Below are 24,952 nucleotides of genomic sequence, written 5' to 3'. Positions count from 1 at the left end.
CCCATATTGCAAAACAAGCTGTTGAGGCTCACAGGGCAGGAAGCACAGACCCATCCTTCTTTTTTCCCCTCATTTCCCCAAGAGTCTGACTGATAAATCAAACCTGGAAATGCTTTAACTGGCCAGGCAACACACAAAACCCCTTATTCTAGCCAGCTTTTTGGACAATGCCGTTGCCCTGTTTTTCAAATGCCCCCTCAGATTTCTCTAGAGCCAAAAAAGCATAAACTCCAGCAAAGATCTCATGCAAAATAGCAGTCTTCCCTACTTAGTGTTAAGCTCCTCCTCATTACACGTACCCAATTCAAAATACCATGAATTGTTCCAGGTAGCGTAGCATTAAAACCATGGATTTATCTTCCTTTTACCACCTCTTAGAAATGAGTAAACAGTGGTAGCTAAATGAGACCAACCGGCCTAGCAAAGTAATCCATTCTCATCCTGTAGACAGGAGTTGCAAGGACACACATCTTCAAAGCTACCTCATCTCTCCAGCGTTTTGTTCTAAAAGGGTTTAGAAAAGACCACTTAACAGCATGCCGTCTCCACCAGGTTTTACGAAAATGTCATTAGATACTTTCCTCCATATTCCCCCCCTTTCCAACTTAAATAGTCACATTTTTTGTATAGTCAGTTCAGCAAAAGGACAACAGATCAGCAGCAAAAGGAAGCTACAGGTTAAGAAGTCAGGTTTCATTTGCCTGTCTTCAGGTATAAAACACTTTAAGATAAAGCTCCTATGAATGAGTTTTTACAGTTTGTACTAGCTCTCTGATCGTCTATAAAGTTATTCAAACTGTAAAATGAGTGAAGGCAGATTTTATACTTACACACACTTAGGAACAGCTAACATGGGTTGCAATAATTTAAATAGGTCCTCAAGAGAAGAAAAAAATACACAGAAACAGTGGTTCATTTCTGTTTAATCAGAGACGGTTACAAAGTGGTAGACACACATTACAGATGTGTATATGTGCAATGATTCATTCCTGAAGCATACAGTTCATAGAAGGTTTCCCAATGGATGCAAATGACGTTAGTTCCATATGTTCTTTGAATCTTCTTTGGAAACTGAATGCTATAAAATTAAGCTAGTTACTGTTACTATTATTTGCATGCATTAAAGTGATGCACATACTTACCAGTCTCTCACTTTCTCGAATTAAATTCAACATCAATATTTTGCCACCTGTCTTTTGAAAAACATCAATGATCCCATCCCTTTCGTAGTACTTACACAAAAGCAGTATCAAGTTACAGAAAAAACCTTCATGACACACTAACTTCTGTGGCTGTACAGCTACTGAGAGGGGACATAATTCAATCATGTGCTTTAAGGTACTTCAAGAAGATAATAAAACCAGTTTGTAGTCTGGGTTCACTGCACAGTGACCAGATTCCCTGAAGGGGTGAGTCAGAGTCATTAAGCAGAAGTCTAAAGGAAATAGTGTGAACTGACTCCCTGTTCCATATATACCGTATCAGAACTGGGAAGGAAGACTTCTGAACCACATTAGACTGGACAGGTGCTGTAACAGTGTATCAGAAGTTGAGCTAGAACTTAAGACTGCTCACCTGGTTATGAAAGCTCAGATTCCTAGTACTGTTTTGGTCCCGTCTCAAAAGAAAATAAACTTAATTCTACCAAAAAGTACTGCAATTAATTGCCATAAAAGGTTTCACAAAGAGATGACATTCTACCAGAGTTCATATTAGGATCTACCCTGGACAAATATACTTTTTGTTGATAAGACACTAGAGAACACCACTACCCTTTAGTTATCCCCACTGATTGCCAAGCTGATATAAAGTAGTGCAGGTCAGCATCCAACCACTGTCAAAACTGAGACTTCACAAAGTAATTCAGCAGCCAAAAGCAATCAGTTACTCATTCCGACTTATTACTGAGCATTGCATTAAGTATCAACTAGGGTCAACCACAGAAGTTAAAAGAAAGATGCACACATTCTGTTAACAGGATAATGGCCTCACAGCAAGGTATCCCTATTATTCATGCACATTTGCCATTAAGATTTAGGAAATACAGGCAAAGATAAGTTATAAATTTTATTATACAACTTTCCTGTTTTTCTTCTAGGGAGAAACACCTGTGCAACGTTACTCAAAAACTTGCATGTAGCTAGTTTTGCAGACAAAGCAGTTTAGTGTGAGTGACTGAGAACTAATGTAGAGAAGATGCCAGGAGACGGGCTTCAAATGTGACTATTCTAAAACCTGGGAAGGTACAATCCCCTTGAAACTTTTTATGTTAGTATGATGAATTCTGCAGTGTTGCATAAGATTTCAAAATTCTAAAATAAGCAATACTGCTGGAAGCATCAAGTCACTCATGGAACTACTCTAGACCATTCAAATGAGCTGGCAAAACTAAAGGGTCTGTTCAGCTACCACACTAGTATGATCTTTCCAATACCTAGTTTCTATATAATTATCCACCAATGATTTCAAAAGCCCCTCAAATTCACCGTGTGATAACATGCCCTTGAAAAGTGAATTAAAGCACTGAGTTTTACAGCTCATCCAACTGTGAAACTATGCTATGTGCTACAGCACAGAAAGTTTCATCTCCCATGCCAATATGTAGAGATGAGGCACACAAAGCTTAAATAACAATAAACATATGCAGCTATTCTGGAGAAGGTTGCATCTTTTATCCAATCACAAAGAATCTCTCCTATTTTCTTTTAAGGTGTAAAACGTTCTATAAAATAAAAATAAAATGCTAAAATGTCCAGGAATATGGAATAGGGCAGAAGAAAAAAGAATAGAGGCAGAGCAGTAACTCTGGAGCAAGATAAAACAGCTGGGCAAAGCCACATTTGTAGGTAGCCTCTGAAGTGCTGAAATGGGCTAACAAAAAAAAAAAAAAGCCAAGAACAACAAAGCTCCTGGCTTACAGACCTAACAAAGTAAAAATCTGTTGGCAAGAGACAGTAATTAGCAACAGCTAAAGAAAATCGAAAGAAAGGTTACATTACTGCTATGGATTCTTACAGAATTGCTTATTCCCCAATACAACAAATATAGTATCCTATAATTGGTTCACTGATAAAACAGCCTCTTTTAGAATAGGCACGTTACTGATGAAGTGACTTCAACTTTATAGATCTTCACACTTTTCAGTAACACCAATGGCTATTTAAGGTTCTGAATTAGGTTTTCCTTAAAAGTGCTTGCAGATATTACCTACCCGCAAGTTTAGTTAAAACCATTACAGATCTTACAAAAAAATCTAGACGTTCACTCACTACTGAAAACAGTAGTAGATAACAGATACATTCACATTTCAGAGACCAAAATTCCCCTCATGTATTTAAGTGGTATCATTTGAACAAATTATTTCAAATAGGAACATCAGGTACTTACAGATTAAACTAACCTGTACTGGCAGTGCTGTGGAATTTTTCTTCTCTACCAGTAAGTAGCAAATGCTGAAATTCTGCTGCTAGTTAACAGAAACACAAATTGTATTAAACCAAGGAGTTTAACCCATAATTTAGTTTTTCATTAAAAAAGCTGCCAAACTTCAATTACTGCAATTTTTTGCTTAAGAAAAGCATATGAAGTAAAGGCAACTATAAAACTACTTTCAATTTGCCCTTACTTTTCTGATATTTTTCATACATAAGCCAGAAGTTTAACAAGGTAATCCTGTTGCCTACCACAAACAAAGGAAATTACAATACTTACATAGCCAGGTTCCTTCATTAAACAGTCTCATTAAGTGTGTTTTCTTATTCTAGACTTTACAAATGAAAGACCAAAATGTGTTTTCTTCCACTAAAGTTTATGGGAAAGAAGCTAAAGAATTCAGTGCAAGTAACATATATGCAAGTAACTCAACAAAAAAAAGAGAAAGAAAAAGCGCTCTGCATGACATCTTCATCTCAAAGCATTACATAATTTCCTAAGTTGGGCGACAGTGAATTAGCTTCCTTTGGTTGTATGGCATTAATTTCTGGTAATTCAAAATTGCTGTTAGCAAAAACCATTTATACATATTGGCTACTAAGGGCAGCAGAAGTTGAAATTCTACACACACCCCCTTTCTGAACAGCACGTGGGAACATGGTTAAGATTTAGAAAAAATTTAAGAAATAAAATTTGAGATGTCAGAAGCTTGAATCTGGTATAAAGCAGTTAGCTAACAGAGATATATGCTTTAACTGCTAATGAGAATTTTTAAGGAAGCTTCCAAGCTCTCAAAGTTCTGTGTGTGTTTTAGTTAAGATGATACTGGCATTAAAATTCCACTATTTTCTCAAAACTTTTAAACTTCTTTGAATCCCTGAGAAAGAAAAACCTTAAGATAAGTTCAAGACAATATTTGTGGAGAAGTTAAATTCATTGTCATTAAAACAGCTATTGTTCCTACTGCAAGAAAGCCAGTAAGAACAAAACAAGTTATTGTAAACTTGCTCAGAAGGTGCAAGCGCCTCACTATTCAAAAAAGTGATCAGGTGTATAAATACCAACCCTCAGTGACAGTTCACACCATGGACAGTCAATACCGACTCGTCAGGATTCTAAGAACAAACGACTGAGGATAACATCCTGGATCCTGTGGTTCAAGACAGGATATGGCTGTCTGCAAAAGCAGCAAGCTGAAGTGCCTGGCTCCCTCAAATAGACCTTCACAAGACAAAAGTAAAAATGCATTCACTCTACAACAGAATCTACAAATACTGTACTTGAACTACTTTCTTCTAGTAGAGTCTTAATGAGAATCTGCGCTCTGACAATCAAAAGACTGCATAAAGCTGCTGTTTACACTGTGGTAAGAAAACTCTCACATTCAGAACTTCAAAAAGAATGTTATGTATATTACACTTCAGAATCACTCCAATTCTATATTGATCCCTTCAACAGCTGCCTCAAAACTTTTCTTACTCTGAACTAGTATCTACCTACCCCAATTTATTAAAGGAAAATATGGTAGTCACCGACAGCTGCATTTTTATAGAACCCAGTCACTACCATTATTTCACTGGTCTGATCATTTTGATTGGAAGTAGACACACTTTAGAAAAAAGATTCTTCATTTAAAAATTCTTCTGGAGGTAGCCTATTCCTCAGAGTATTTAAGGGCTATAATCATTATTAGGCAAGGCACAGAACACATTAGGAGCTCATCACACAATTCTAAGCAAGCCAAAACTTCATGCGTGGTACGTACTTTATTTGCCACATCTCCCATTCACTTCTCTTGTTAAAAACAGTGGGTGCAAATTCACCCAATTTAGCAGAATATCAGTAATTCTTGCCCTTTAAAAAAACAAAAGAGTCATGTACCTCTACTCAAGCTTAAAAAAGAAGCAAACTCCCCAAGACCTACTTCCATTAATATCTATAAAAGTCAAGTCAATAAAATACTATCATCGTTAGAAAAGAAATTCCACAAACAGTGAGATGTACAACTTTGTGATACACAGACTGCTGCAATACTGAGAACTGCAATACTGGAGTGTCAGTAAAAACACTGTACCATCCCTCAAAACAAAGAGATCTCATTTACAGTGTACTTTTTTTTTTTTTAACTATCCCCCTTAGATCCACACAAGAGGCAGGGAGGAAAATGTCACTAACAATTTCATAAAAAGAGCAAAATATGAACCATTTGCACTAGATGAGAATTTTACAAGTTGCTTTAAAGAGATGACAGGCCAGCTGGTCTAACAGCTGAGGAGATACTCCCAGCAAAAAGCACAGAGCCATTATGGCATCCTTGTGACTAGAAAGACAGCAGCACTTGCACACGTATCTTTAAGTACAGAACACAAAGCAAAAGAAAAACGCACATCACTACTTGCTGCAAATTTAAGGACAAACTTTAGTCTGTGCTAACAGATCAGAGTAACACAAATGTAATCTGCTAAAGCTACCAACTCCCAAGAAGGGAGCAAAAAAGACCTGTCCTGTCCAGTCCTTTAGAGACTTACAGAAAGGACAGGAATGTAAAGGATGGAAGTGAAGGATGTGTGAACTACCCACCAGAAATTACAAGCAGTATTTGCAGCATATCAGGAAAACCCAGAGTCAACCCCCCCTTTAATTCATACAGTAATACTCCATGGCATTGTCTTAATGTCAAATGCATCTTTCAGAAGTAGATAGTGTGAAATTAATCTTCTTGGAATTGCCTAAAAGCAGCTTCAAGAAAAAAAAAATCTATAGCAATGCGGTGCTGAAAAATGCTATGTTTTGCTCACAAAACATGCCAAAACACAAAGAAATGGTTCATTTGCTCCGAAGTATTAGTATACAGAGCTTAAACAATGACAGTGAAAACAGAAACTGCATTTTGGAGACATTTTTTCCATGAACATGTCAAACCTAGTTATCATCAACAAAAACAGATCAAAGCAATTTCTCCAAATTCAAAAACTTTTAGCTCTCACCAGGGTATCAATTTATAAGATACAACCCAAGTGTGGATCTAAGTAGGGTACTCCATTGGACACAAAGCAGCATACGTATCTGACTATTAGCTTTGTGTGCTTGATGACAAGCTGAATATGAGTAGCTGGATAAAAACTACCTCGTGCTGCATCAGTCTTAAATGGAAACTGATAATAAAGTTCAGTATCAGGCATTTGAAATTCACCTACTTTTCATTATTAGTCTCTAAGAGATTCAGATACTTAAAGCAAGAAGTACAAGCCATACTGCATATTATTTTTGGTTAAATGGTTTCCTTAGACATTCTAGGGAAATAAGAACTAAGCCAAATGTTTCTATAGACTAAATATGTGAAACAAATACTAGTTGCAGTAGTGTATCTTGAAGTGTTGTTCTCATCTTCACTGTTATCTAGGGTAGCACGATAATGAGAATTAGAAAAGCAACGCCATGCTCAGTAATCATTTTTTAAACAGTTAACAGAGGACATGTCTAGTCCAACTGGAAAACTGACGATTCAGGGGGGCCTTCTACAGAAAAATGCAAAGGGCAGAGTACAAACAAAGAAGAGTACAACAGGAATGGGAAATCCACTCGTAACTAAGTTAAGAATTACAACTCTATCCTTTAATTAAAATAACTGGAAATCACACTGGGGGTCATTATTTAGCAAAATCTCAAAGAAATGAAACACAGTCTATGCTCATCAAAAACCACAAACAAATTCTAATAAGATCTCAAAAATTTAAAGTAGTTATAAAACCTGACTCCAACATTTGTTAATTTTCTATGTCACTGCTGATAGGCTGCAAGACCTCCTTGGACAAAACCTTTTCTTCTGAAGCTGAAGTTGTCTTTAAGCAACCTCAAGCATTCAAAGCCAATATATCTGCAACAGAGTGAGCAGCAACACTAAAGCTCATTTTTCTTCACAAAGGGTTGAATCTTTTGTTGGTCACTGCGTGAAAGAAGGAACTTCACATAAGCATATACCTAAGCAAATTTTGAATACGCAACAGAATTCCACAAGGTTTCAAAAAAGTGCTATGACTTTCAGTACTGTTGCAATAGACAAAATATTGTGAAGTTTGGTGTATTTGAGACATTGATGAGAAGGTCTTCCCTGAAACTGACAAACTGAAAAATCTGCAGCTTTGATTTCTTATTCTTCTTTTCCACTTTACCAACTTGAATCTCTATTTCTTCACAGGGCTCTACATTAATATTTGTTGTGGTGCAGCTCACATATGCAGCAGTATTAGCACCTTAACTTCCTCCAAAGAAACTGTATTCTGTAATTTAGCCTACACAATTTTGTGACTATAAACGTCACTTACTAGTTAAAACCTAAGTATTTTAAGCACTTCAGTAGCTATATCTCCCCAGAAGAGGAAACATTAGCAGTTGATATTAACATGCCACTAGTTTAGAGACTACACAAAGTCACATTACCAAAACCAAAAACAAATACAGCACAAATGCAATGCAGGGGAAGAGGGGGAAGGGGCAGTGTGGCTGAAGGACCACCTCAGCAGCTTTGAAGGAAACGCGTTCCATTAAGAGAAAAGGTACCCGAACATCTTAAAACATGTTCCCTCCCCCTAAGACTCTTAAAAACACGATAATAAAAAGATAAATATTAATATAGAGCCCATCTACCAAAAGAGAATAAAAAACCTAAATTAAAATAAATTTAGGGGCCTTCACCAAACTTGCTGCAAGTTTGGGGACATAAATATCCAACAGCCATAAAGCTGTGAAAGCCCCCAGAATGAATAAAATAAATCCCACTTGCCTCAGACTGAACAGGGCAACACTGAGACTCTGCCTCAGCCTGTCCTATGGCAGGGCTATAGGAAGAAGAAAAATTTAAATTTTAGAAAAAACATGACCCAATTAAGTGAAAGACATGCATTCAAAGTTAACAAAATTCCAGTGATCAAGCAAACAAAAGAAAATTACTACTATAGCACCTATTTTGTTAGGCCTGAACAAAACTTCTTACAGTTGGTAGCTATTTCTGAATTGGACAGTCTGTTTTGCTTTGTATCTTGATCAATGGAACGTAAGTCAGTTGTCTTGGGGCATTTTTCCCATAACTGATAGTATTTACTGTACTAGTTCACAAAAAGTAGAGTTAAAGATTCCATCAGCCACTGAAAATGTTCACCCTCACCTTGTAGAAGCTAGACCAGTACAATTATTAAGACATTTACTATTATTTTTAAGTGTCATTAGTTACCATTTTAAATTGCAGCCCCAGCTCATGGACTGGTATATCAGAGTCTCAATTTAACTGAAGAGTCATAATGCCCTTCTTGCTGTTTATAAAACTGAAGTAATCTTGATATTTTATTGTTTATCTTGTATGTAGAACTCTTTGGTTCCTATAAAAATAACTGCAGGTTATGTATTCCATTCAATTTTAAGAAAGTAAGTTAGACAGGTCTCTCTAAGTACTGTTCAAGAGCTCCATACACTAAAATAATTGCAGAAACCATAGAAGGCAGATGCAGCTGATATGTTTCTAGAAGCTTGTTGATATTCTCCCATGCATGCACAGAGCGAGGAAGTGTTATCCACTGAAATTATTAGATATACATCCCAGCCTCAAATTTATTATCAGCACCTAAAAAAAAAAAAATCTCATCTGTGAAAGAAAAAAAAATTTTAAAACCCCAGAAGTTCCAGAAGAAATTTTTAGTTCACATAAGCCAGCTAATTTCAAGATTTTATTTAAAGCAACCTTTGCCAAAGGCAGATATTTTAAAGGCAGTACGAAGCAGTCATATCAAGACTTCTGAAAAACTAGCCCAGGCTTTTCCAAGGTTCTTTCATGCCAATCTCATCCCTTTTGCTCTAAAAATCAGCAGATACAAGATCAGCCTCTCATAATGATACTGAGAGACCATGCATAAAATAATTCAGAATCTCTTAAGCAAGTCTTAGATGCTATAAATTCTAAGTATTTTGCTAAACATTTTCCCACCTGCGTCTGAACATTTTCTTGTAGTCTGTTTTTTTTGCATTACTTTCCAATTTAAAGATTGATCAAAATCCACTTTGAAGTTTTAATTTTACTACAAAATCTGCCATATAATTTAGGCAACAACTGAAATACAAAGTTTCTGCCTACATAATTATATCACTAGAGTCGTGCAACAGATATAAAAGAGATATGCTTTTCTGTAACCATAAAGACATCTGCAATCTCCTTCCAGGGAGAGATTAACTAAAGCAAAAAAACTGTCTGCATGGCTGCATTACATTAGGGATTTTGCTGGCACAACTATGGTAGTCAAACTTTGTACTGTAAACCAAGCCTTAGTCTTTATACAAGCAATTACTACATTCAAAGTAATTTTCTTCTTTTTGGGAAAATGCACCATAAATCCAACTCTCTGAACATTAAGAAGCAGTATCCAAAGAAATGAAGGAGGGGACCAACAGACAACATATGCACTGAAATACCCGCCTGTTTACAGAAGAGTACACACAAGAGACACAAGATAGCCACATCACAGCTCTTACAGCACAGAAATGACAGGAGCAGGAAAATAAGTATCCACATGAGAAATCATGGAAAAATTGTTCACCTGTTGGTTGAAGCTTATTAGAGTACCATATGAATAATATGTGGCAGTACTTAGCTGAGGGATTATCATAACATTACTACTAAGTAAAGTTCAATCTTAAAATGCATCCAAGCTGTAAGTCTACGTAGTATTAGCTACAAAATGGTACCACTATCAGAACAATGAGACATTCACTGTTTAAAAGAGGGAAACTTAATTAATACAACTTGCAGAATATGCTGAGTTAACAGTACATGCACTAAGGTTTTCAAGTATTTATCCCAGGAAAAGTAGGGGTCTGAAAACAACATACCAGTGAAAGACACCGAAGGGAGAAGGTATTTGCTTTACTAGGGGCAAGAGGGCAAAGCATCCTTACAGCAACAATATGATCTTCAGAAAAAGCAAGTTCTATAGTTTTAAAAGCAGAAGTTAAGATCAATTTATACTGTATGAATTTTATGTGTAGTATTACAAAAAGGATGAATGTAAGACACTGTAAAAATCCCTCCAGTGTTTTGTCATTATCCTTATTAGATAAAGAAAAACAGAAGAAAAACACAGTATAAAAGCATTGCCTAAGCAAAACAGTTTTATCTGTTAGACTTATGTATAAAGCAAGATGAAGAGCTAACAAAAGATCTGACATCAAGGCCCACTCAGCACATCTGCAAGCCAAATACTGCACATCTGACAGGTGATCAGTAGATACCAGTGATCAGAGAGAACTGCTTCTCAACAGAGGCTTGGAGTTATGGTCTTAAAACTGCTAATACTTCAGAAAAAGTGCCTGACAATTCTTAACGGTTAAACTAAGGCCATTCAGCTACAATTAGAGTGTACTGGATGCTCTGGTGCTTTTATGAGCCATTCCATGACCCCATGTTTGAACCTCAGAGACAATGTAGTCCACAAATACAGTACGGCTAAAATACTATTAAGAGACAGTACAGAATAAAGCCACATGAAGTACTTAAGTGCAGCTAAAAAACCCCAAGACTTCCAAGAAAAAGAGCAAAAATGCTCAGTATTATAATTAAGTGAAAAAAACCTCCACCATCTACAAAAACATGTATGGAACACAAACTGATAACAAAAATGCTGATAATCTTTCTAACCTACCCTAAAAGAACGTCTCTCCATAAATTAAATTGCACAGATAAAGCTTGAGGCTGGAACATGTATTTAAAGTTGACCTGCAAATGAAAAATTCACCACTCCTTTTTTCCCCTGTTGTGAAAAGACCAGAGAAGCTCTCACTTCCCTTCCCCCCAAAAAGTTTCCCTCTACATTTTCGTTCTTATCAGAAATATAGCACACTACACAGTGATGTCAGACATTCAGAGAATTACAACCTTGACAGTAATTTATCACTCTACTCCTATAAACAGGTAAATGGCTAACTCATATGGGGAAGGCCTCTCTTTGATAACTGTAATTAGAAGACCTGATAAAAAGGTCTCTTACTCTAGACACTTCCATCAAATGGCTCAAGAAACTCAGCCAACATCTGATCATAGCACAAAACGGATGGTTCATCTTTTAGGCTCTGCTGAGATCTGAAATTCTGAACATTTAAAGTAAAAATACAGCATACAACATATTACTCTTGCCCCTCTTGTCTCTTTTATACACTGAGAAGGTCAAGCTACTTTTTCTCTTGCAGGTCAACTTCAATACAGCATCAACTGGAAGTCACTCACCCATGTGACATGCACCTAAGCTTCTAGAAATCTTCATCTAAAAGGCTCCTGAAATTCATATGCATTTGCAAATTAAAAAGAGTCAGTCGAAGAATGAACTAACAGGACACATCTGGCACCAGGATGCATCCTTAGAGCAATCACTTTTACATCCTACAAGTGCCAGGACTAGAAATCATTTAAAATTTATTGAGGACAAGAAAGCACAAATAAAGAAACATATGCATTAAGAAAAGTTACAAGCAAGAATTAAGATGTGCCTCCTGCAGCCTCATTTTTGAGGAGTCAGTTAATAAGTGTACAGGTCTTTGTCTACTCAGACGTGCAGCTAAGGATTGACTTAATTTTAGAACAAGGAATTCAGATTTTATCAAAACAGCACCAATAACCATGTTCATTACACCAATAGCTACCATGGCATGCATCTGTACAAACCTTTCAGGCAGTTGTCCACAGCTGGTCATGAATAAAAAGGCATATAAATTTTTCTCTTCTTTTATTACAATGAAGTTTATAACAGTACAGAAAAGTCACACGACCTTAGTGGGTCAGTTTACTTAAACCCTGAAACAGGAGGAACTCTAAATACATTAAATATTGTTACAAGTTCGGACTTAAATGTACAAGTAGTTGGGAACAGTTACAGCCCTCACCAAACTATGTTGGGGACATGAAGTCCAACAGCACTTGAAGTGCTGTGAAGGCATCATTTCACAAATAGCAACATAATGTTACAGAACTTGCCTTTAAGGTGGTATGTTCATGTAATTCCAGCGCCTTCACAATTTAACGAACCATATTTACTATACTTCACTTCTAAAAACCTAGATGAAACATGAAAAAGAAGCCATACAGTATAAATTGCAACATCAGGAAAAGTTCCTGTTATTATTCCAAATAATTTTTCCCGTGTAAAATAAGAATGTCCAATAGCTCCTTGCATGTGGGAAGATACTTATTTTTTTAAAGTCACAATGAAGCCTTAATTGACGGAAGCTCGGCTATATTAACAGCACAAGATGAGAAAAGGTTTAATCTCCAAACCTATTAGAGCGTGTGTAGTAGCATCAGTAGCGGCCACCTTGCGACATTACAGGAGGTCTCATTCCCATTGGAGGTCGAGGAGGTCCACTTTGGTAAGGGGGCACCATCGGAGGTCCCTGACCATATGGAGGCATAGCTCCAGGAAGATATCCTGGCATGCCCTGGTGATGAGCACCATACTGACCTACAAATAGAACATTTAAGATGCAAAGAATTTTTTATTTATTTTTTTTTTTAAATGGGCAGAAGTTGCATTTTGTGAAAAGCTTCACACACGCACCTCCCCCCACCAGAATATGCCACTTCAAGTTTTAAAAAAGTTTATAGCAAAGACAAATCTTTTGAAGAAAAGAAAGCTAGGAAACTTATGATTACCATGAGGTGGCATGGGAGGTCTCATTCCTTGTTGTTGTGGAGGAATTCCTGGCTGTGGTGGCATCATACCTCCAATTGGTCCAACTGGTGGATTACCCAAGGAAGCTTGTCCTGGTCGAGGAAGATTACGCTGATATTTAGGCAACTGAGCCCTCCTCTCTTCCTAAAACCAGGAACAGACAACCATAACACATTGTAAGACTAAAACTCAGCAAAAGCAAAGTAAATAAAAGTGTAACAAAATAGATTACAGGGACTGAACTATTTCAACTACCTTCCAAGTTCAAAGACTGCTACTAGTAACATTACAGAGTAGCATTTGGATTTTTCCCCCTTCCTTCAAAGTTACTGTATTAATACTGGCCAATCTAGCATTTTGCATGCAACACAAATTCTCTTCCTCCCTCAGCTGAAGAAAGCCTCTTCCTCATAACAAGTTGAGACAAAAGAGCCAAACACAAATCTAAATATCCAAACTGAAATTAAGGTTCATTTGTTTTATCCATAAATTCTGTACTTCTGATGGCTGTAACAGCACCAAGACCACTTCAAACTGTTAAGTCTTTTATCCTACACTCATTAGCTGTATCTATTTAACTTCAAGGTTAACTAACATGCAGAAAATGTCCAAATTATATTTTAGGTTGAGTAATTTCCTATCACCAACAAAAATAAGGCTTAGATCTGCAGCAGGATCGTTGCAATATGCCAGTCATCACTCTGCAACTGAGGAAGTCTTCTCAATGAATGGTTCTGTTACATTAATTCTGCAGTTTGCACTCTCACTGTTATTAAAATATGCATAATGTAGAGCACAGAAGAAATTCTATTTAATCAGCCATTATCAGCATAAATTGCATTTTTCAGTAAGACAATGAAAGTATTTTAACTTACCAGTGATATATCCTCATCTGGATGGATCAACTTACTGGTTGCACTGGTTGTTGTGAGAGTAGCAGGCTTACTTGTTATAGATGTAGCTGGTTTAGCTGCAGTACTGTTTGTCGTGCTAGTGGTTGAGGCTGTAGACTGTGTGTAAGCAGGGAATGTAGGTTTTGGGGGTTCTGTTGTTGTTGCAGGTGTAGAATTCAAAGGTTTGAAATCAGTACCAACTGGACCTGGAACAGCTGCTGCAGCCTGTGAAACACAGAGGTAGATCAATATTTATTTCTCAAAGCGTAAGAAAACTTAAATGATGTCTGTTAAGACCTCTGAAACCTTCCAGTGAGACACATAATTAAAACAAGCTTGACAAAAGTAAAGTTCAGCCTTATCGCATACTAGAGCAACTGAAAACAAGACAAAATAAAACCCAGTATATACACATATATATACACACACACACACTGGAAAGTCTAAAATTTGCAGGTCAAAAGCCACAACTAGAAAAAAGGAACAAGAACAACAACAAAAAAAACCTATCAAAATTTTTATCTCAAATACTGAGTTTGGTAAATGTCTAAATCTTTCCTGAATCACTGTTTTATTAAAAGCCTGTAAGTATAAATTCATTGTTCTCTTGCTAAATTATTAGCATACTTTAGCAACCATTAGTTTAGAGTACAGCTCAAAGTGTTAGTATTCATTAAAATTAGATATTTAAGAAATGTTTTAATTAAATACTTAAGAAAGCTCTATTGTGTCAGGGTTTTTCTTTTAAGCGTTCTCTCTACAAAAATACTGCAATATTTTCACAAAGTACTGTCTCTCTATTGATCTTTAATCTCGCTTGTTAATGAAGAATCAACTGAAGGCAGATATGAGGTCCACTACAGATTCCAGCATCTCATCTTTCCTACTTTTTTCTCAAATTAACTGTTAAGACAAGAAAAATTTGCTTTACCAGGTTTTCTCTGAAGATGCAGCAATATCCAAAGCAAGCTTTAGTTATGAGAGAATGCTTTTGTTTCTAGTCACTGCACATTTACAATTATCTGAACTTTCCAAACAAAAAGTATTTCCATTTTTCGCACATAATGCAAATTACAAAGTTCCCTACATTATTATGTACCATATTAAACAACATAAACTAAAAAGCCTTCACCATGCATCAAGCTAACCACTGCCCACTAAAATGCATTTAACTGCTTTCATGCTTTTTTAACCCTTTAGAACCAGGATGTAACATTTCATTCTTTCGCGCTAAGAAAAATTGGGCACTTTAACATGCTTATTTCTAGTAAGATGCAACTCGCAATCAAGGACTCTGCAGTTTTACCAGCTAAACATAATCAGGAATATAGCAGAAATTATCTGAAGATGTTTAGTCAATTTTAGATTTTACAGAACGGTCCAAAGGGTTAAGTTGCAAAGCAATTGGTTTTTAACTGTGACTTCCTGCGTACTTGTGCTGTGCTAGGAAACAGAGCGTTAGAAGATGCTGACAGACTTTCTGAATTGGAGGAAGCTGCACTTGAGCTTGTGACAGGTGTCCCCATCTGTAGCATAAAAGAAAGGAAACAGTGAAAAGTCTCCAAACAAATGGGTGGAAAGTATCCAGATGAAAGGATTTCTTATGCTAAGTCCTTTCTTATGAAAGGACTGTGTTTTTGTAAACGAGTATCTTCCCCGCAGAAGTCCAAAATGCAAATAGTACTATGAAGGTTTCTGCAACATACTTGAAAGCAAGTAAAAACTTCAGGTCTTATACACAAGTGCAATCAAAGGGTAGAGGTCACAAGCCATGATCAATTCCCCACTTCCCTCCCCAAAACATTTAAACAGTTTTTTACTACCTTAACTTACTCATAAACTTTTTAAAGTAAAAAACCTCCTAATTCAGGCAATGTTTAACCAGTTTAACAAGACTATAGAATACATTAGTCCATCTATGGGTAAAGAGCCCATTATGAAAAGAATAGGAAAGAACAAGTCATGTCAAGATTTATACTTTGGAAATTTTAGGTAAAGTTCTATGCAATCAGATTCCTGTAGGTGACTAACACATCCCTTCACCCACCCAAAGCACCCTTATTAACGACAAACTAAAGGGATTAAAGAAAGAAGCGTTTTGCCTACTCCTTTCTTCCCCACGTGCTTACAGAACTTCTGTCTGGTTTCATGGCTGTTGTAAGACAAACAAAAGAATCTTTTAAAATTCATTCAAGCACTACACTGAATTAAACTTAAGGATCAACACAAGCAAGAAACTTAACCAGTCATTTCTTGAGCCTCCTCAATAAGGAAGAATAGACACTGTTGACACAGCGGCAGTTTGAAGAATGTAACAGTAGATTCCAAGCTATGAGACACCTTACCTGCCCCGCACTTGGGAAGAGTGGTTTAGTAACTGGAGGCTGGGGGGTAGGTGCCGATGCAGCAGGAGCTGGAGGTCTGTTAAGAATGCCCGGTGCTGTAACAGGCTGTGCTTGTGTCATTGGAGGCATCCCAGGACGAGGCCCAACAGGCGGCGGCATACCTACAAACCAAAGAACCAGTAACAAATTAGGCTGAAGGAAGTAAGAATACTCCTTTAGAGGATTCTGTTCACAGTGTTCCTTAGAACAAACTCTCCCACAAGGAAGGCGTATTTTTAAGGCAATAGTAAAATAAAACATGACAAAGGGTAATGTCAGCAGCCACCAATAAATGTCCCTGCATAGGCAGTAACCTCAAACACTTCAGAGCAATACTGAACTAAGTTGTGCTTTCTACTAGAGCTTAAGCGATGTTTATGCTCTCAATAAATCAACGCAATTAATGCAGTAACTGTTTCCAACACACTGCGCCTATCCTGCCAAGCACATGGATAAGACTGTTACAAAATCCAAAAGATGCGGCCATTATGAATGGTATCAGAACTTTGACCAAAACACAGATCAGCCTTGCTGTGGGTCTTTAGCACAGTGGAACAGTGACACAAGGCTACTTTTTGTAGTGTACCATCACAATACATGCACTTTGTACGTGCAGGGCACTAGGAGAGGTTCAGAGATGAGAAGTTAACAGCTCACATGGGTTCCATCATATTACTGTGCAGCAGAACTAGGCTGTAACTGTCCTAGTGGCTTGCTTCCTCCTCCAGTGAGAAATACGGGCAAACCACCAAATCTCAAGCCATCACAGCATAGCTGCTGGTCAGGTGGGACACTCTCAGAACTTAAAGGCTGCTTACGAACTGCACAAGAGAAATGTCTCTTCTAGCTATGGTAAGAGACCAAAATTACAGTTAGTTTCTTCACACAGCAGATTCATTACTTGGGTATTTCTCATTTCCCACAACATTTTCAATCATTACCATTTTCCAGATGCAGCCACGGACATTAAAAAAATGGATGAAGAGAGACTAGGCAACACAAAAGCCAGAGAAAGTACAACAGGAAGAGAAAACTATATTCTATTTTTTACCTTCAAAGTGGTACCAAACACAAATAATTATTTATAATCAAAAGCACAAGACTGGCTTCTGTGGCAATCAATCCACACCAAGGTGGTGGCGTAAGTCTGCATATTCTTTATATAAATCCTAAATCTCAGTGGAAATAAATAAATGTAGTTTAGCTCACACCATAGTATGAGTTTGACAACCCTGACCTACCTGGTGGCATACCAGGCATAAGAGGTGGTATTCCTGGCCCAGGAGGCATCATTCCACCCATCGGCATCATCCTATTAAATGGAAAATGAGCACTGGTATAAACACTCATGATAAACTGTTAAGATAATTGGCACATACCTGTATATGATAAAAAATTATGGTAAATAATTTCAAGAAGCTCTCAACAGAGGCAATTCAAAACCAGCTGACTCCATAGTTAGAAATGTTTTTCCACAAGAAAAAACCAAAACAAAACAACCCCAACACACACCACACCAAGAACCCCCCCCCCCAACACTTTTTATTTGAACTTTAATTCCTCAAACTTTCACTTCTTCTATTATCAGATTTCCAGAACTGGTGTCTCTCTTGAAACCTATTTCAGGCTACTAGTTTCAGCAGAGTGTTCAAAGAACCTTGCTCTCAGTACACTCAAGAAAATCTGAAAGTAGGAAAAACAGCTAACTCCAATCACACTAAAATCACTGTACATCTACTATTACTCCTTTCTGACACTACAAGTCTCTTTCTAGTTATAGCACCCTCACATTATTTTAACATTCTCCTTCCTCTAGTGAATGGCAGACAACCCAAATCTGTAGAACTAGCCACAAAATACTGATAAAAACAGAGCAGAGACCACAGGGTAAGAGAGCTTCTGGAGTTTCAATTACAGTAAATATTCCCTACACTAAAGGATAGAAAAGTGGGATTTAAAAAGAAATTTTTTAAATGAGCAGTCCTTACTATGGCATATTTTTCCTTCATGTTAAAAACAGGTTTGTTTGGGTTTTTTCCCCCTTGCTACTGATACCTGGAGAAAAAAATTGGTCTGCATTTCCCTAACAGAAAGGTGGCATCTAAATGACTCCTTTTATCCTTACCTACTAAACCACACTACAAATTAATACATGTTCCCCATCTAAACCATACATACAACCCTTAAAAAAAGCAAATTCCTCCTGCACAGGGCTGCAACTTGATAAAAATAAGCTATCTACAACACTAAGTGCTTTTACACTGGGAAGCTATACATAAATATGTTACAATTCTTTTACAGGGAACAAACCCAAGCGTAGCTTAAGTTTGCTTAAATTTTTCCAGACACTTGAAGGTGGATTAGGGAAACAAAATAAAGGAATGGTTATTACTTTAGTTAGTATGATAAGTAGATACGTAGCAGCCAAGTGCATACCAAAACCCCACTAAGAAGTAGTTTCTATTTGTATGACAAAGTCAAGACACCTTCACCATTGCTGTTTCAAAATCAAAACAAATCATCATAAATGGGCAAGCATTCATTCTGTACAGCAAACTGCTACCCTTTATTCTCAACTTGTCTACCATTGCTACAAAAGGAACAACCAATGCAGAAGCAGTAATGACTGGGAACATAGTACCATCGCCCCTTTTTTGGGTTAATGGTTGGAGAAGGCAAAGTCAGTCTTGCCACCCATTTTGACAACTATCTGTTAGACTCCCAAAAAAAGTGCTGGCTGACCACTGCCTGCTGCCACCAGAAAGATGACTTTCAGAGAAACTGCAGGGATAGTGCTAGAACTAGTGTCACACTAAAAACAAAGTTGCTTCCTAGGTCCTAATTCTTCTTTGCTCATTTTTAAACAAAATGATCATCAGGTTAAGTAAGCAAAATTTTAGACCAAACTAGAGAAAAGCATAACGTAATACCATACCACCCTCCCTTTAAATTTCACAGAAAAGGAAGTGCAGTGAATTTTTGGCAAATTAATTTGTGTCTTTCACTAGATGACATTACATTCACCTGAAGTTAACAAAGTGTTTAAGGAGGACTAAGCACCAGCAAGCCTGATAAAATTCTGTTCAGTTTCCACCCAGAAAAACTACACTCATGATGAGCATCCACAAGATGTTCCACTATGACATGGTTTTTAAATTCAAAGACTGTTAAAACAACATTTATGTCTCAGAAGAGAACAATCTTTCACCTCAGTGAACTTTAAAACTTAGAAGCAAAGTTCCTGCAGTATGTCCTACAGGGCTAAGGATTGAGCACATGGAGCTGTACCCTGATTCAAGAGAGGCTGTAAGTCCCTAAGGGTCTATTTTGTTATTTTATAGAATGCATTTCTCATAACATATAGTTTTGTAATATTCATTTAGATAAAGCATAAAAACTTCAGATATTATATAATAACAAAACCTAACATTTTCCACAAGTTCGTAGGCAGTACTTGAGGTTTTCAGTAAGACAATTTCAAGCTTATCAAAAACATGACATAAAATGGCATAATGAATGTACCTAGAATTACATTAATGAGATGCTTACATGTTTCCACCACAAAATGACTGCATGTATTTTCTCTGTTGATGTAATCTGTGAAAATTTATGACAAAATCAAAAATCTAACTGTGATTTTCCAAACACATTGCGATAGGGTATGGTGTCAAACCCAAACAAACATAAAAACCAACATCTTACTTTTGCCCAAAATACAAGAAAAATTTAAACTATTCAGTATTTTTTTCCTGTTAGGTTGATGACTGATAACCAGATGCACAACATATGTACAATATACAAAGGAACAGTGGTTCACAGAAGGCTCTAAACCAACACAACAGAACTTTAAATTACTATACTACTAGTCAATAAAGTTAGGAGAAAGGCAACATACTTTATACATAAACTCACAGTTTGGCCATATTTTTAATGTTGGTTTACAGCCATCCAGTTCTTTGGTTAGTCTCAATATTAAGGTTACAGAGTTCACAGGTCCCTACGTACATTTTTCTAATTAGCTTTACTTTTTCTGTGGCAGTTTAAAATGCACAGTATGAACATGTAATATTAAGTCTTTCTTGCTACTCACCCAGGCGGCATTCCAGGCATAACTGGAGGCATTCCAGGCATCATAGGTGGAACGCCTGCCATTAATGGTGGTATACCTTAAAAGAAAAATAAATTTTAAGCAACAACATACAGTCACTAACAAATCTCATCTAATAAATTTAGACTGGATAAATGCTTTACAGGTAGCTCTAAAAGATTGGTTTTTTGAAATAACACAGCTTACAAACAACGCAATATAAAATATTATCTGCAAGTCTCAGAATCATTGTTCTCGTTCCTGCAAGTCTGTGTAAATTTTCTTATTAGTCTCCAAAGATCATGCCTTCCTTATCATTACAGAAAATATAATGAGAAGAGACCAGTTTTCGCTCACTGTCATTGATCAAAATTTTTTACTCAATATATTTGTGGCCTGTGTATGAACTGCCTGTTCTATGTTAGCAGTCTATAGGTATATGGCAGCCTTTCTGCCGTTTCCAAAATCTTGTTACAAGATACCACAAACAAGTATCATTGGTAGACTTATGTTTAAAGTACTAATCTGTCTTACTACCATATTCCTTCAATCTAGGTGCAAGCACTAGGTATCTTAATCTACTTCACAAAGGAAGATGTGTATGCACACAGAGAATGGGGGAAGAAAATGAAGAAACTGCTTATGTGCACCTTGAAACTATTTTGTGACCTCTAACACCCAGTGTTAGAAAAGGCAGATTATTATTCCAGCATACAAGCAGCAATTTGTGTTTCTACTCAGCTATTCAGTAACTATCTTAAAACATCATCTCACCTGGAGGCATTCCTGGTGCACCCGGCACAGGAGGCAAACCTGGTTGTGCCATTGGGGGAATGTACCCCTGCTGTGGCTGAACTTGCTGGGGTTGAAATGAAGTTGAAGCTGCAGATTCATCATCTTCATACTCATCAGAATCATCCTGTTGTTTCTTTTTCTGGCTCTCTGCTAAAGAGTACAATGTATATGATCAGACTGAAGACAAATTATATTCTGTAAAATTCGTTTTATCTGGGGTATTCTAGCTGGAATGAAAATAATAAAATTCAAATTTTATCAGCGTGTTCAAAAATTCATCGAATCACAAAGACAAACTAAGTGAGCCTATCTATACATATAAATAATAAAGGGAATGAAAGTGACTCACACTATAATGACCCTCAACATAAATGGGTCAGTCTCACACTGTCCAGAATAAGCCAAAGCAGTTCAAACAAAGGTGTACTTAAACAGCAAAGAAATCTAAATATTTGGGCATTGCAATTGTATCACCCCTGGCCTTTCCTCCCCCTACCCTCAAAAATAAAATCACCATCCCCATATTAATTAGGTAATTGTTACAGCTGCACTGGCATGCAGCTACTTCTGAAAGGGAAAAGAATAATATCTCTCAACTGGCAAACGTCTAGAGTTGCAGTTAAAGAATGCATTAAACCCAACCCTTACTCTTCTGAGAAGCAAGTCCTGTATCACACAGTTTAGTATCAGTAAGAAACAGACTCAGAAAATAACAGATAACTAGCTAGATTACACTTTACCCTGAGTTTTTTGTTCAAGTAACCTCCTTCGTTCCTCCATATCTTTTTCTGGAATGCCCTCCATGCCATAGATTTCCAGTTCAATGTCTGTTCTTCCAGGAATAGCATTTGGAACAGCATCTATTGTTTCTTTATGTACCTAAAGAAAAAAAAAGTTAAAAATCCTCCTGACCACAGTTCAGGTTAGATCCTCTGTGTTCTTCAGCCAGTTTCAAGATAGAAAAGGAACATCTTTAATGGGAAGAATCTCTCTGGCCAAGCACTTTCTAGACATGTGCTTCCTAATCACTGTTAACTACTATTAGCTTCTAAAACCAGTTTATATAAACTTGTCTTCTGAACACCAAGACAATACAATTCCTTCACTCCTCCTACACCCCAAAAGTGATGGCAGAGATCTCTACTGCATACTCTCCATATGACTGCTGACACAGCAGAACTCCTGTTCTGGAAACAGACCATTGCTGTCTTTTTCTCATCAGTTTTTAAGACTCTGGAAGCCCCAAACCTACCACCTTTTTAAGTTCACTATTAATTCCAATTTTAGATACTGCTAAGAAAAGCTTATGTAAGCCTAAAACTTCTTACCTGCATGCAGTGTATAGCTAAACCAGGTCCTGTATACAGTTTCTTATGACATATATGGCATTTAAAGTGCTTTGCTTTTTGATGCTGTATAAGGATTTTTTCATCATCAAAATCCCTGTTACAATACCTATTGAAGACTGTCAAGGAAACATTTAATCCTGAAAGTGACCTTCTATGTAACACTAAGCTAATGAGCATCACTGTAATTTTTCCTAAAGCAAAAAAAAGGAAAAAGCACAGAAAGCATCTCTGAGCATTCAAAGCATGACAAATACTTCATGGATGTCTGAAACCAAACCTCCCCCTCACACCATCCAGCATTTCCCTTTAGATAGGTACAAAACCGGCAAGATGTGTGCAGGCAATCAGAATCATCATTTGATTCCATATTCTTTGACACATGCTTTTCAAGTCCTAGTTATTTCTAAGTGGACTCATTGCTTCTCTGCACACATGTACATTAAAATAAAGTTGCTAAAGCATTAATGGAGAAATAGACTTGAAATCCACAAAAGGGCAGTTATGCCAAATACTTCAAAGTGCCTATTTTATAAAAGAGAACAAAGGTTTTAGTTAAAAATTCCTTTCCTTTTCAGTTATCCAGCTACCAATTCTTATGGCACCAAATAATTCACTGCAGTCATTAAAGAATTCTCTGTTTTTAAACAGAAAGATTTTAAGCAAAGAACCTTCTGGACAACTATGTGACAGAAGAGGCAAACTGTATTTCCTGTCTGCAGGTCAGCATTAATATTTCAGCAAATGCTCCACACATATCTTCCTAAATAAGACAAATACACGTTTGTTATTTATCAGCTGTTCCTAGTTAACACAATGTGTCCCTCACTTCTACCAAAACTTTAAATATATTAGTATCTCAAACAGAAGCACTGATGCCTTCCAACATAAAACGGTAAAAGATCTCAGAGCAGGTTATAAATTCCTTTATTAAACAATTTTAGATTGGCCAGAAACGTTTTAGAGAAAGAAACGGTAAATCTGTAATCACCCCCCAACAAAAAGCAGATTGTGAAGGACTGAAGGAGTGATCTAAGAAAAATCCGCCAGTACTTCCGGCTCCTGAGAAATTATGTGACTTTGATGCAGCAATTACAAATTTGAAAGTACCTCCCTCCCCCCCCAAAAAAAGTTTTCAAAAAGTCTCTTTTAACCACATCTGCCCCACTTCTTCTTGAATAACTGTATTTATCAGAGGCAGAGATTTCTTCCGTTAACATCCTTCCCCCCGGGGGATAAAGACCGTTCTCCATTTTCCTCACGTCCCCGGCAATCCCACCGGGCCTGGCCACAAGAGCGCCGGGGACAGCCGGCCGCAGAAGCTGCCGCCTGCCCTGGCTTTACAGATCGGACGTGAGGCCGAGGCCTCAAGCGAGGGAAGCGGGATCGGGCGGACTAGGCCGCGCGGGAGGAGGAGGCGGAAGGGGGGGGGGAGAAGCAGAGGAAGGGCACGGACCAGGCCCCATCCCAGCACTAAGGAGCACAGAAATGGAACACGACCAAGCATGGAACCAAACCGTAACGAGGGTGGAGAGAAGAAAAGAACCCCGTGCCCGCAGAGCGAGGAGCCAGGCGGCGAATGGGACAGGACGGGACGCGACGGGACAGACACCCGACCGGGCCGGGCCAGGCCGCTCCGCTCCCCTCCCCCACCCAGCTCCCCACACCCGCCTCATCCCACACAGAAGGATACCAGCACCAAGGCTTCAACTGCTTCTTCTTCTTACGGCCCATGGCGGCGGCACCCCCAACCTACAGAGAAAGGAGACAGCCGAGCTCTTCTCTCCTGAGCCGCAACGCCCACACCAGCCTCTCCACGGAGGCGAGCGAGGCAGACACAAAATGGCCGCCACCGTCCCTCCTGGCGCCACCGCCTCGGAGCTCCCAGCCTGCACCGCGGCGCGGCGGGAAGGGGGGGTACCCACGTGACGGTGCTCCCGGCCCTCCCCACCGCCTCTTGGGCTCTCCCATGGTACCTCGCGGGGGCGCCGGGTCGCCATTTTGTTTGAGTCGCTGCTGTGGGGGTTGTGAGCGGGCTGAGGCGCTTAGTTGTGTTTCTCGTTTTCGCGTTTAACGTCAAGGAGAAGATGTTTTCCCCCTACTAAATCGGAATGGGCGAGAAGCCGTTATCTCTTAAACAGGCCACTCCGTACGGCGTTTTGGTGGTGGTTACCCGTGTCCGTGTAGCTGGCTCTTGACGGGGAGGTCTTGGGGTGTGGGGGAGCGCGGCCCTTCGAGAACGCTATAAAACTGACAGCGACATGTTGAGCCTTCGCCCCCCTCAGAGCTTCCTGTGCCTGCCCGGGGACTG

General features: G+C 38.1%; 1 protein-coding gene across 17 annotated transcripts; it reads right to left on the bottom strand.

Annotated features, from left to right (window-relative positions):
- Nucleotides 1-906: 906 nt before the first annotated feature.
- On the bottom strand, nucleotides 907-24,545 carry ZNF207 (zinc finger protein 207). 17 transcript variants are annotated; one of them, XR_011327263.1, is made up of 15 exons: nucleotides 24,335-24,545; nucleotides 22,624-22,750; nucleotides 22,036-22,174; nucleotides 21,275-21,445; nucleotides 20,504-20,579; nucleotides 19,963-20,010; nucleotides 17,655-17,725; nucleotides 16,375-16,535; nucleotides 15,463-15,555; nucleotides 14,012-14,254; nucleotides 13,118-13,280; nucleotides 12,443-12,926; nucleotides 8,216-8,270; nucleotides 5,198-5,286; nucleotides 907-3,466 (listed from the first exon to the last, which is right to left on the bottom strand). XR_011327263.1 is itself a non-coding variant. In XM_069799290.1 (13 exons), exons 1-12 carry the CDS (start codon nucleotides 24,373-24,375, stop codon nucleotides 12,766-12,768), a joined length of 1,494 nt encoding a protein of 497 aa, XP_069655391.1. In that variant the 5' UTR covers nucleotides 24,376-24,545; the 3' UTR covers nucleotides 12,178-12,522; nucleotides 12,743-12,765. The 17 variants fall into 17 exon arrangements, 9 of the variants coding, with proteins under 9 accessions (XP_069655391.1, XP_069655390.1, XP_069655392.1 ...); XR_011327266.1 differs by having other exon boundaries at nucleotides 907-5,286; nucleotides 12,443-12,522; nucleotides 12,743-12,926; XR_011327260.1 differs by having other exon boundaries at nucleotides 907-5,286.
- Between the last annotated feature and the right edge of the window lie 407 nt (nucleotides 24,546-24,952).

This window comes from Haliaeetus albicilla, chromosome 12 (assembly GCF_947461875.1).
Source record: "Haliaeetus albicilla chromosome 12, bHalAlb1.1, whole genome shotgun sequence".
NCBI classification, from domain to species: domain Eukaryota; kingdom Metazoa; phylum Chordata; class Aves; order Accipitriformes; family Accipitridae; genus Haliaeetus; species Haliaeetus albicilla.
The sequence above is the reverse complement of the archived record's forward strand: the minus strand, read 5'-3'. Positions and strand labels throughout refer to the sequence as shown.